Below are 12,328 nucleotides of genomic sequence, written 5' to 3'. Positions count from 1 at the left end.
GCTGCACTCGCGAGTAAAGGAAATACCGCGAGAGGAATTTACATGGAAAGTGCACGAGAGGGAAGAAGTGATGTTTCCACCCGGGTTACAGAAGCCTAAAAGGAATTGGAAAGAATTGCAGTTCCCCCCTCATCCACTAGGGCTGGCTCCAAAAATCCCCACAGACTCCCATGTTAAAAAGACCAATTTCACAGCAGAAATAAACATGTTTAAAGCCTGGTACAAAAATTATTTTAGGATTAATAGATCAAGTTTACCTTCATGACAACTGTGAGGGGGGTGAATTTTTTCTAACTCATCCGTTTAGATGTTATTTAACCTTGAAATTCAGCATAGTTAGGGGCGTGTCCTTTTCATTGACAGGTGTCCAATATCCGTGGCAAGAAGGGAGAGGGCAGCACAACCGCGGTTTTTAGCGGTTAGCTAACAGTGCGCCTTAGCTTTAGCCCGCCTACCTCTGTTAGCTGGTTAGTTACCATTGCTCCAGGTTAGCTTGGTTAGCTCTTAGCTACAGGCAGCTCGGAGTTTGATGGGTGTCAATCATCCACCCCCACCTTCACAGTCCCCCTCTCAGCTCCACCTCTTTGTCCATCTTTGGCATTTTTGGATTGACAACACACATGACGCTGCCAAGATGGCGATGGTAGGAAACGCCCAATGAGCTTCAGTTCAGCTAATCAGAAACCTACGGGTGACGTCACGGAGGCTCCATCCATCTGTTATATACAGTCTGTGGTTTTTATGCTATATTAATGTATTTTATGTCATTTTATTTTGTTCTTTGTTTATGAGTTAAAGTGGTTTATTATTTTTATGATGGCTTTGGCCTCCTGACTGCTCTGCTTTGTACTGCACTTTGTTCAACTGAGGTTGTTGTAAACGTGCTTCATAAATACAATTGAATTGAAAGAAAAATAATCTGTTGTAACCTCACGCAGGACTTTCTGATCTACTATTAACTTTCCTTTCAGACTAAGTGAGACTATTCTGGACCAGATGAAGCCTTGATGTCTGTTATAAAGCTGCTGCTTTTATTATTGCTGGTCTTCTCATTTGGTGTTGTTCTGTTGCTGCTACAATAATCCACTTTCCCTCCTGGAATCAATAATGTTTTCTGATTCTGACTAAAGTATGTCTCTTACTCATTACAGCTTTTCAGATCAGTGTTGCTTTTTGCTGGGATAAAATCTCTGACTCTCCTCCCAGACAGAACCCATAGTGAACCCTGTGAGCTCCTCCACCAGCTGAACCAGTCGCCTCAATAAATTCCTGTTTGTAGTTGTAATGGTTGTGTTTCTTTTAGTTCACTAATTCCCGGCTTTGTGGCATCGTGCCGTCACTCTGCAGTTCTTTCTGCATTAAAATGGCCTCCTAAAACATGAATATACTCATTTTTCCTTTTCTTTTTAGCTTTGGCCAACAGTTATGTTTGACTAATTGTTTTAACACTGTGAGAAAAATGGATGCCATGCCATGGATATTTCAGTAATTTTACTTTTTCTTTTGTTTAACTTTCCTTTTCTTTAGCAACTAGCTAAACTAGCTTCTACATATTTGCAACTAGTGTTTTCCATGTAGTCAAACTGGTGTTTATGGATATATTTCTGGCTTCAGTGGTTCTTTGCTTGTATCATTGAATAAGTTAATAAAAGTGAATGTGTGTGAAGAGGACAAAGAACCTCCCACACCGACAAGTACAGGAAGAGGGCGGGCTGTACTTTGGGGCTCCAACAATACCAGGAACGACCTGGCCAAACGACAGAGAGGTACGATGACGGAAACTTCTCTTCAGTGTCTGCTCCGTAAGTACAGAACGTTGTTGGTCCTTTATTTGTTTTAGGAGCAGTTAAAATGGGTCAGGATGAAGTTACATAAAATATATGATGATGTTGGTTCAGGAAGAAGTTTAGGAAGATTTTCCAGGCAGTCAAGCAGAAGTAACTGAAGCAGTAAAAAATACATCTATTAATACACGAGAACTGAAAAAATGTGTGTTTATATTAAAGTTGTATCATGAACATTTCCCTTCATTTCATGAATTAACAGAGTAAAACCTGCCTGAGCATCTTTACCTCCCAGTAAAGGTATAATGAGACATAGCACATTTATCACACGTTAAAACTTTAATAAATTTAGCATAATATGTCCCCCCAACCCACAAGATAATGAAGAAGCTTTTTCTCTGTGTGAATCTCATGTTATTTGAGCATTGCATGTCTGGGATTGTTCTATTTATGACAAATTATTTTGTCTGTTAAACTCAAACCAACCTGGGTTTCATTTCTCTCCAGTTCTGAGCCAGGTATCTCTGCTGATCTGCATCACTCATCAAGGTTGGAAAACTTCCATCACTGTGAAAATATTTGTTCTTTTTTGAGTTGTTAACCATTAGGATCAATGTTTCAGCAGAAAAGTGGGATTTAAAAGTGAAGCTATTAACTAATACATATTTCTAACCAACATTTCATCCCACAGCTCGTCTGACCATCAGTCCCAGCAGATCTCAGTTTTTTGAAGGAGTCTCTGTGTCTCTGATCTGTGAGGACGACAGCTCTGCTGGATGGACGGTGAGGAGAAACACAACCAAGAAGACCAGGACTCAGTGTGCTGACTGGGGAGAAGCTACTGGTTCTTCCTGTAACATCAGTGTTGTCTTCACAAGGGACTCTGGAGTTTACTGGTGTGAGTCCAGAGAGGGAGCAACCAGTAACAGCATCACCCTCACTGTCACTGGTAAGATCAGACTGTGGAGTTAGTGGTGATGAAGCTGTGTGGAAATGGATGAAATGCTGTAGTTTGTCTCTGTGTTGAGGTGGATCGGTGATCCTGCAGAGTCCTGTCCTCCCTGTGATGGAGGGAGATGACCTCACTCTGAGCTGTCAATCAAAGCCTCCCTCCAACCTCCCAGCTGCTTTCTATAAAGATGGCTCCCTCATCAGGACTGAGTCTACAGGTCACATGACCCTCCACCATGTTACCAGGTCTGATGAAGGTCTCTACAGGTGTAGCATCAGCAGTCATGGAGAGTCTCCACCCAGCTGGATCTCTGTCACAGGTGAGGAGCTTCACTCTCATTTCAGCACTTATTTCATCCACAGTCACCTGACCAGGTGGGATTCTCTCTGCAGTTGAACCTACAACCACAGCCCAGCCTGTATCAACAACTCCACCTACTACTGTAGCTCCGCCCCCTGCTTCATGCTCCTTCCATCTTGGGTTCATGCTGCTCCTCCACCTGCTGGTGTTCTGTCCGTACTTCATCTCCACCCTCCTCATGGTGTCTTTATATCGACGCAGAGACACAGGTAACACTGAACCATTCACTGACCTGTCAATCAATCAATCAATCAATCAATCAATCAATCAATCATGATTTTCTCTCTAACCTGCTCTGTCTGCAGGAAGTGACCTGGCCGTCTCCATGGTGATGACTCCATCCACCCAGGCTGATCAGGGATTGGCTGATGACTATGATGATGTCACCACAGAGCATCATCTAAACTGAGCTGAACATCTCATCTCTCTCTTCTCCTGATGTTCTTCTTTCACATGAGAACTTTCTAGAACTGAGGTCAACATCTGTGAACAGAGACGTCACATCTGTCTGTTTATCCTGGAAATAAAGCAGTGAAGGGGGCGTGGCCTGTCTGCTCTGCTTCTTTTACACACCTGGACAGAACAGCTGCTACACTGGATCCACATCAACACATGATGAAGGTCTCTATAAGTGCAACATCATCATCATGGTAGACTCCCCGTACACGGGGAGAACATAGAAACTCCACACAGAAAGACCACTGTTCAAACCCCCCCAGCCCAGGTGGTGGTGCTAACCACCACACCATCCTGCAGCTCTAACTGCCACCACAGTTTTCTCATTATAATCATTTTCTGCTTTTCATCTTTACTTTTACCAGCAGAACCTGGTCAGTCAGTAATATTCTAAGTCATGGGATCTCTGGTAAATCCGTGTGATCAGCTGCTGCCTCAGCTAGGATGACGTCATGAGAGCACATAAAGTGGAGATAATAAAGATCTCCATCAGGATGGATCACTATGTATCTGATTATGTTTAACAATCTGTCCAAGATGTGACGTGGAAGCAGATCCTGGAGCAGGAATGGGTGGAAACTCTGGAAATACTGCTTAGTTTCATGTTGGATGTTTGTGAGAAAGAAAGAATAATTAAAATGTTTTATTTAGTTGGTAAAGTGTAACCAGGCTGACATCATGGTGAAGCATCTCAGTTACTCCACACTATGAGTCCTAAACTGTGATGTACATGTTTAACTAACCTATAGGAATGATGATCAGCTCCATGTGCTCGCTAACTTACCGAAGGTTAATTCTATAGAACCAGAAAAGCAGAACATACTGGGTTTTATACTTGGCTTACAGGACGTTTGTAAAGGTTCATTTAGGTTTTAAATGAGTACTTTTACTGTGAGGTAGCAAGTCCCTGTTTTTATGACCGAGCTTCTCTAAGTGAGAGTCCAGACTCCGTGAGGAAGAAACTCATTTCGGCCGCTTGGATTTGTGATCTTGTTTTTTCGTAGGTGAGGATAGGAACGTAGATCACCAGTAAATGAAGAGCTTCTCCTTTCAGCTCAGCTCCTTCTTCACATGGAAACAAACAGCTGAAGAAAGTTTCCTCCTCAGGGCGTCTGGTCTCGTCTATAAAGATATATAAAGAAAGGGGGAGAAACTCGGTCATCAGGAGGAGATCAGAGTAGAGTCGCTGCTCCTCCACATCCAGAAGAACCAGATGAGGTGGCTCGGGTATCTGGTTGAGACGCCTTCCTGGGATGAGACTCCAGAGAAGACCCAGGACATGATGGAGGTCTTTCAGCTGGTTTGGGAATGCTTCGGGACCCTGCTGGGTGGGCTTGAATAAGTGTCCAGAGAGGGAAGTCTGGACTCTGCTTTGGCTTCTTGTTTCCACCTCCTCCATCTGTACTTTAACACCACCACCCAGTGTGGAGTTCATGTGCATGTAAAACCACATGTAGAGCTTCCTGCTGCTGCTGCTGAGGCTTCATGCTGCAGCGTTCTGCTGTGGTTGATGAAGGTGTGAGAACAGTTCTGTTTTCCACCGTGTGGTCAGATGTGTTAGCCGGTACAGAAGCCTGCAGCTTCGTGGTCGTCTGCTTTTTCTTTAGCTGAACAGACACCACTCACATTTAAATAACCTCATTCTGAGTCGGGGGGGTAAAGATAATCAGATTATAATCAAAGAAAATGCAGCTTTTTTGTTTGAAAGCCATTTTGTTGATGCAACATTAGAATGAATAAATGTTTTCCAGTTATAGAACAATAACAGTAGTTTTACCTGCAGTGGATGGACGACGTCAGTGATGAACAAAAATTCATCAGATCAAACAGGACCAGCTGGTCTTTATTTAGAGCTAGAGACAGAGGCGGGTAACTAAAGCCAGTCTGACTGCAGGTCAGCATGAAGAGATGAAGGTTTTATGGTGGCAGGTAACAGTGGTACGATGTCCTGCAGACTCTGACAGGAATAGAGGACTGCAGGTAATGAACCACAGCAGCAGCAAACCCGACACAGGAGGGAAAAATAAAATCTAAATAGTTTACTCTGCTGTCATCCTTTTCTACACTCTAATGCAGAGTCGCTGCAGTCTGGTCCAGCTGCTTTCAGGATAGAGGCAGAGTTTATTCTGCAGGTTTCCGGACTGGAAACCAGAGAGCTAAAACCCAGAAAGCCCCCACAGAGGTTCAAACCAGCAACCTTCATGCTGTGAGAGGATGGTGTTAACCACAGCACCACCATGCAGTCCTCATCTATACGTGTACAATATGTTTAGAATAGAACTGTGTAGAAAGTGGTTAGAAATGCAGTAAAGGACCCAGACCAGGTCTCTAACCCGGACCGGCTGCATTGAGGAGGTTTAGTCTCTGTTCATGAGGCATGTTTGAGCTATCCGACCCCCAGGATACTGAATTCCAGATGCTAATGGGTTAACTGGGTTAAATTAAGAAGAACCACACTGTAAAACACTGAAGAACTTAAATAAAGTTTAAAGATGTTTCAAACACGACTTTATCTCCATAAACTTACAGTCTTTTCCTGAACTTTGTGTTTCAGAGCTTCCAGTGGAGTCAGACGTCATCTACTCCTCACTGAGGTAGTCCACCAGTCCAACCACTGATGTCCTCTGCTGGATCAAACTGGTTCAGACCAGTTTTTAAACATCTTTACTGTCTTCTCTAAATTGTTCCATTAATATGTGTGTTCAGCTCAGAAATACCAGCTTAGTGTCATGAAAGTAAATTTCTGGTAAATCCTTCAGAGAATCAGAACTTTGATGTAATTTAGGTTCAATCCAGAAATCCACCCTTTCATCCCCACAAAACCAGGACTTAGCCTGTATGAAAGCGATCATGTCTGAAGCCAGGTACCAAGGTGGATAGGTGTGAGACCTCTACCGTCTGTGTTTGGTGAGGACAGTGTAACCGTATAACTGGAGGATATGACGTCAGCGTGATGAACGTCATATATAATTTTAACTTTGCTTTTTCAACAAGACATGGTAAAAGGGGAGGTGGCACTGCATCAATAACATCAAAAGCTCTTGCCACCAAACCTGTTTTATTTAATCACTATGACACTTTTGAATACCATGCAATCATTCTTAGCAGTCCTCCCATCCTGATTATAACCATTTATAGACCACCCAAGAAATGCTCAGCTTTTATTAGAGAATTTTCTGATTTTTTATCTATTATCTGTAATTCTTATACTATGATTGTTTTAACTGGTGATTTTAACTTACACATAGACAACCCCTCAGATCCTGTGGCAGCTGAGTTTTTAAGTGTTCTTAGTTACATGGGTTTTATTCAACACGTGGGGCAGCCGAGTCACAACGGGGGGCACGCCCTAGACCTCGTCATCACGTATGGCCTGTCTGCTGGTGTGTCCTCCGTTGTCGACTTGGCTGTTTCTGACCACTACTGTGTGTTTTTTAACGTCACCAGTTTTATCCAGCGGGGTGCCTCGGTGAGGACGGTGAGGAAGCGTCATCTGACCCCTGAAGTGGCTGCAAACTTTCTCCAGGTGTTAGAGAAATGTCCTCCTGCTGTTTTAACTGCCTCCTGTGATTTTATTGTTGAAAATTTTAACAGTAGACTTCAGTCAGCCCTCAACATTCTTGCCCCACAAAAAACTACATCCATTTATACTAAACCTATAGCCCCATGGAGGAATGAGGAACTGAAGAAAATTAAGAGGAAATGCAGGATGGCTGAGAGGAGATGGAGAAAAAACAAAATAACAATAAATTATCAAATTTACAAAGATCAACAAAAAATATACAATAACGCCCTTAGGAATGCACGAGATAATTACTTTTCAAAAATAATCAGTAACCATAAAAACAACCCCAAAATCCTCTTTTCAACAATAGATAATATCTTAAATCCAGATTCCATTATATCCAATTTTAACCCAACACATGCTCTATGCGAGGAGTTTGCAGACCACGTCGTGGGTAAGGTAGACACTATAAGACGTGATATTTTATCCTTTCAAAATAACATTATTTTAAATACATCTGAGTGTCTGCCTTTACCGGAGGAAACACTGGACAGTTTTGCCCTGGTTAACGCTGTGACACTTGATAAGGTTTTCTCCTCAGTGAGGCCTACCACATGTCTTTTGGACCCAATCCCAACTTCGTTTTTTAAGTCATTTTATGCATCTTTTAGAGACGAGCTTTTAAACATTATGAACTGCTCTCTTCAGACGGGGGTCTTCCCTGCTGCCTTTAAAGGAGCTGTGGTGAGGCCCCTGCTGAAGAAGGGCGGTTTGGATTTTAATGACCTTAATAACTTTAGACCGGTGTCCAACTTACCATTTTTAAGTAAAATTTTAGAGAAACTAGTTTTTATTCAGCTCGCTGATTTTTTAAACACACAGAATGTCCTTGAGAAATTTCAGTCTGGGTTTAGGGTGAACCACAGCACAGAGACGGCCCTTTCTAAGATTTTAAATGATCTTAGATTAAATTATGACTTAGAGAAGACAACAGTGTTGGTTCTCCTGGATCTAAGTGCTGCTTTTGATACCGTTGACCACACTATTCTTTTATCTGGTTTAAAGCAGCTCGGCCTCTCTGGTACAGTTCACAAGTGGTTCACCTCATACCTCACAGACAGGACATTTATGGTAAGCATGGACACCTACTCCTCTAGGGTCCGGGAGATCACATGTGGTGTGCCCCAGGGTTCGGTTTTGGGCCCAGTGCTTTTTAATCTATACATGCTCCCTCTTGGCGGGGTCATCAGGAGACATGGGGTCAACTTTCATAGCTATGCTGATGACACCCAGCTGTACATCTCCGTGTCTCCTGATGACTCAAGGCCAATGGATGCTCTTTTTAACTGTATTTTGGACATCAAATCCTGGATGGCAGAAAACTTTCTCCAGCTTAACCAGGCCAAAACTGAGTTTTTAGTCATCGGTCCTGAGGCCCAGAGAGAGAAACTTTTACCTAAACTACAATCATTGTCTTTTAATCCATCTTCACAAGTAAAAAACTTGGGCGTGATTTTTGACTCTGAGCTGACTTTTATTCCCCATATTAAGAATATTACCAAAATAGGTTTTTATCATTTAAAAAACATTGCCAGAGTGCGCCCAATTCTCTCCCGGGCCAACACAGAGACGCTTATGCATGCTTTTATCACAAGTCGAATTGACTACTGTAATGCCCTGCTTTCTGGTCTTCCCCAAAAAACCATCTCAGGTTTACAACTTCTTCAGAATTCAGCAGCACGTGTCCTGACAAAGACCAGAAGGCGGGCCCATATTACACCCATTTTACGATCACTGCATTGGCTCCCTGTGTGCTTCAGGATCGATTTTAAGGTCATTTTATTAGTTTTTAAATGTCTTAATGGTCTTGGACCTTCTTATCTCTCAGATCTGCTTTTACCCTATGAACCCTCGCGATCCCTGCGGTCCTCCGGCAGTAGACTTTTAGTCATTCCTAGGGTCAGGACACACACCCACGGGGAGGCGTCGTTCCAGTGGCGCGGCCCTCACCTGTGGAACAGTCTGCCGGAGGACCTCAGGGTTGCAGAGAACATTCATGTTTTTAAGACTCGGTTGAAGACCCATCTATTCAGCTTAGCTTTTAGTTGATATTCAGTTATTTAAGTCTTAATTAGCTTCGTAATATTTGGTTTTATTACTTCTGACGTTTTATACACTGAATGCTCTTTTACTGCCTTTTATTGTTTCTGGATCCTTCCAGTGTTTCCTCTACGGGGGTCCGTCTGTACTGGGGGTGGTGTCCGGCTGTGGCTGATTGATGCGGTGGGACGTACGTCTTGGCGGTGGGGGCTGGTGTCTCAGCCAGGTCTCCCCGGGCCGCCGTGCTCCTGTGTCCCTGCAGTTGCAGAAACTTGGCAGAATACTGTCCCACCCTTGGTGCAGATGGATCCCCTACTGATGAGGTTTCCTCATTTGTCCATCTGCACCTGGCATCTTGTACTTTGAATTATCCTAGGCTGAAGGAGTGTGTGTGCCTGTATGGGGGTTGGGGGGTGAGGGTGATTGGACGGGAATGTTTTTAAATGTAAGGCGCTTTGAGCCACAATCCTGTACGAAAGGCGCTTTATAAATAAAGTTTTGATTGATTGATTGAACGTGAACCAAACAACAATAACGTCGTTGGTGAGCAGCTGTGTGGTGGTGCTGCTCCAGACCATCCTGGCTTGTGTGCAGCTTTAACACCAACATGCACGGCTGTTACACCACAGTGCTGCGCTGCTGCACCATCACCAGCAGGAACAAGCAGATTTGTCGTCATCTGCGCTACGTCTTATTCTAGAGCTGAAGTGTTACTCTTTAATCATCGTAGCGCCCCCACAGCCTCGTAGTATGTACGACTGTGGTTTTGTGGGCATGTTAAGTTTTCATCTGTTTTCACACCTGAACCGGCCTCAGTGTCGTGTGGACATAGACTTAGTCGCGACTCTACAGTCTAACTGAAGAGGACTTGACAACTTGCATTGCATGATCAGATCTGAGAGGTTCCTCCTCTCAGATCTGATCATTAATAGTTTCATTAAATCCTCACATCACGATGTGTGTGTGTCAGTAAACAGGACGTTGCTGATATCTTGGTGTTTTATACATTTACATATTTAATTTTCCAACTTTGAATGTTTAAACTGTAAAGCTGATGTTTTTTCTGTGGAGACGAGGCCTGATTGTACTTTCTGGAAAAGGATTCTTTGTTTTAATAGTGTATAGATGTTATTGTTACTATTTTAATAATACAGATTATTTTTATATCTCTGGTTTTATTTCTTTTATTGGCTCTAAATGAAAAGCATTTTGTGTAAACTTTGGAGAACAGCTTTTGCTAAATGACTAGAATAGAATAAACGTGTTTTTAATAAAACATGTAAGTAAAGCAAACTGGACTCAACGTGATGGAAAATTGATCAAATACAACTTTTAGTTTAACAAAGAAGCTGAATGCAGCAAATCTGCTTTTGCTGTAAGGTGAGAAAAAAGTTGTTTTTACATGAGCAGACATCACAGCCTGTTCATTTGGTCCAGTAGAAACTTCCTATCTGCTGCCATCTACTGGTCATACCGGGTATTACAGTTTTGACAGTTGCAAGTTTTATTGTTGTCTTTGCATTTTTACTGTATTGCTAAAATAAAAATGTCCCTGAAAGCATACTGTATTTTATATCTATTTAAATTTTTCACATCTGCACATAAGGCTTCTAAATAAATCTAAAATTGTCATCAAGCTGATGAATAAATAATACTAATATAATTATAACTTACATTTTTGATAATAATCCTTTCATTAACACTGAAATATGTGGTATTTATAACAAACATGCAAGTTAGGAGTCAGATACTGAAACTGTCCCCGGGCATCTCGGACTTTCCCCTGAGATGCGCGCACACACTGACACCTGCGCGCGTGTAACATAAACAAAAGATCCACATATTTGGGACAATACTGTACATCTTACCCTTTACTTTTCTTCTGAAAAGCTAAGGGGTTTTTAACTGCTTTGTTTTAGATTTTCTGTCCATTTTGCTCTGGTTTGCCGAGCTCCGACTGCTGCTTTCCTCTGCACGTGCACACACAGACCCCCCCGATTATCAACTGTGGGTTTGTGGCGCTATAGAAGCAATAAGTAACGTCATTTAACGTTGGTGACAGGGCTAATCACACCCTCCAACCCACAGTCCAGCCCTGCTCAGCCCAGCCTTGCTCTGGATGTGAGACTATGTGTGTGTGTGTGTGTGTGTGTGTGTGTGTGTGTGTGTGTGTGTGTGTGTGTGTGTGTGTGTGTGTGTGTGTGTGTGTGTGTGTGAGAGAGAGAGAGAGAGAGAGCCTGTGGCTGCTGAGAAATGACGATATGCTTGGTATGTGTGTATGCATGCGACTGTGTGAAATATTTCAATAAGTGTTTTTATTGTTATGAAATTCTACTTTGATGTATGTAAGTACATGATTACATGATTGATGTCCTATCCAGCATCATGACAGCAGAATGATGGTCTGGCTGCCGTGTTTTGCTGAACAAATTTAGCCTTTTGGATATGGGCCTGTCCTTGAATCTTAAATGTTATTCTTTATTATTGTTTAAAACTGTTTTCCCCTGGATGGCCGGTGTCTGGTGGGATCAGCGGCTGCCACTCCTGGCCCGCTGAGGCCTGTGCCCCGTGACTGTGGGGTGCTCTGTCTGTAGCCTTCCTCTGGGTGGGTCCGGGGTCGTCTTCGTGGTGGGGGGACTTGGGTTGGTGCTCTGGGATGGCTGCTGATAACCCAGTAACCCTAGTCTGCCTCTAGCCTCCATGGAAGCGTGGTCACATTTGCAGGATCACACTCATCTCTGATCCCTCGTCGTTCCTCATCCTCTGCATGCTGACAGCCACTGAGGTGTCCAGTGGGTTTATAAAAAATAAACAGAGAAACAATCTGGAGAAAATCTGCTAAAATTCTGTAATGAAGCTTTGGTAGAGCTGTTGCATGGTTTTAGGTTTGAGGTTAAAATGTCAATTTTAAGATTTGACTAATTTTTTATTTCTTTGCATTTACAGAGTTTTTGATTTATACGTAAAAAGGTGGTTTTAATTCCACTGTTTGTGGAAATAATTGTTTTCATATAACCCACATTTCACGCGTCTAAGACGTCATTTAACACCTACATCAAAACGAGTTTTCCCGTTTTCTAGGATTCCTTCGTCTGAAAGCAGAAATTCCGGGTGAGCTGTGGAACCTGAACGCAGCACAGTGGAATCAGGAAGCAGACGTGACGCGGAGGA

The 12,328-nt window shown here is 42.8% G+C and overlaps 1 protein-coding gene across 2 annotated transcripts; it reads left to right on the top strand.

The window, feature by feature from the left end:
- The first annotated feature begins 1,713 nt into the window (after window positions 1-1,713).
- On the top strand, window positions 1,714-3,739 carry LOC121640485 (Fc receptor-like protein 4). Of its 2 annotated transcripts, XM_041986276.1 has the most exons (6): window positions 1,714-1,802; window positions 2,292-2,333; window positions 2,476-2,733; window positions 2,813-3,055; window positions 3,129-3,305; window positions 3,402-3,739. In XM_041986276.1, the coding sequence occupies exons 1-6, from the start codon at window positions 1,772-1,774 to the stop codon at window positions 3,503-3,505; spliced, it is 855 nt and encodes a 284-aa protein (XP_041842210.1). In that variant the 5' UTR covers window positions 1,714-1,771; the 3' UTR covers window positions 3,506-3,739. The 2 variants fall into 2 exon arrangements, with proteins under 2 accessions (XP_041842210.1, XP_041842211.1); XM_041986277.1 differs by lacking the exon at window positions 3,129-3,305 and having other exon boundaries at window positions 1,729-1,802; window positions 3,402-3,738.
- Window positions 3,740-12,328: the final 8,589 nt, after the last annotated feature.

The sequence above is a fragment of the Melanotaenia boesemani genome, chromosome 5 (assembly GCF_017639745.1).
Source record: "Melanotaenia boesemani isolate fMelBoe1 chromosome 5, fMelBoe1.pri, whole genome shotgun sequence".
NCBI classification, from domain to species: domain Eukaryota; kingdom Metazoa; phylum Chordata; class Actinopteri; order Atheriniformes; family Melanotaeniidae; genus Melanotaenia; species Melanotaenia boesemani.
Note: the sequence above shows the minus strand (reverse complement) of the source record. Positions and strands in the feature narration are given on the sequence as shown.

Excerpts from the sequence above, each read along its gene's own strand:
- LOC121640485 (XM_041986276.1), top strand. The coding sequence starts at position 1,772 with ATGACGGAAACTTCTCTTCAGTGTCTGCTCC. Across the intron at positions 2,334-2,475 it reads GATCTGCATCACTCATCAAG|CTCGTCTGACCATCAGTCCC; the intron begins GTTGGAAAACTT and ends TTCATCCCACAG. Across the intron at positions 3,306-3,401 it reads ATATCGACGCAGAGACACAG|GAAGTGACCTGGCCGTCTCC; the intron begins GTAACACTGAAC and ends CTCTGTCTGCAG.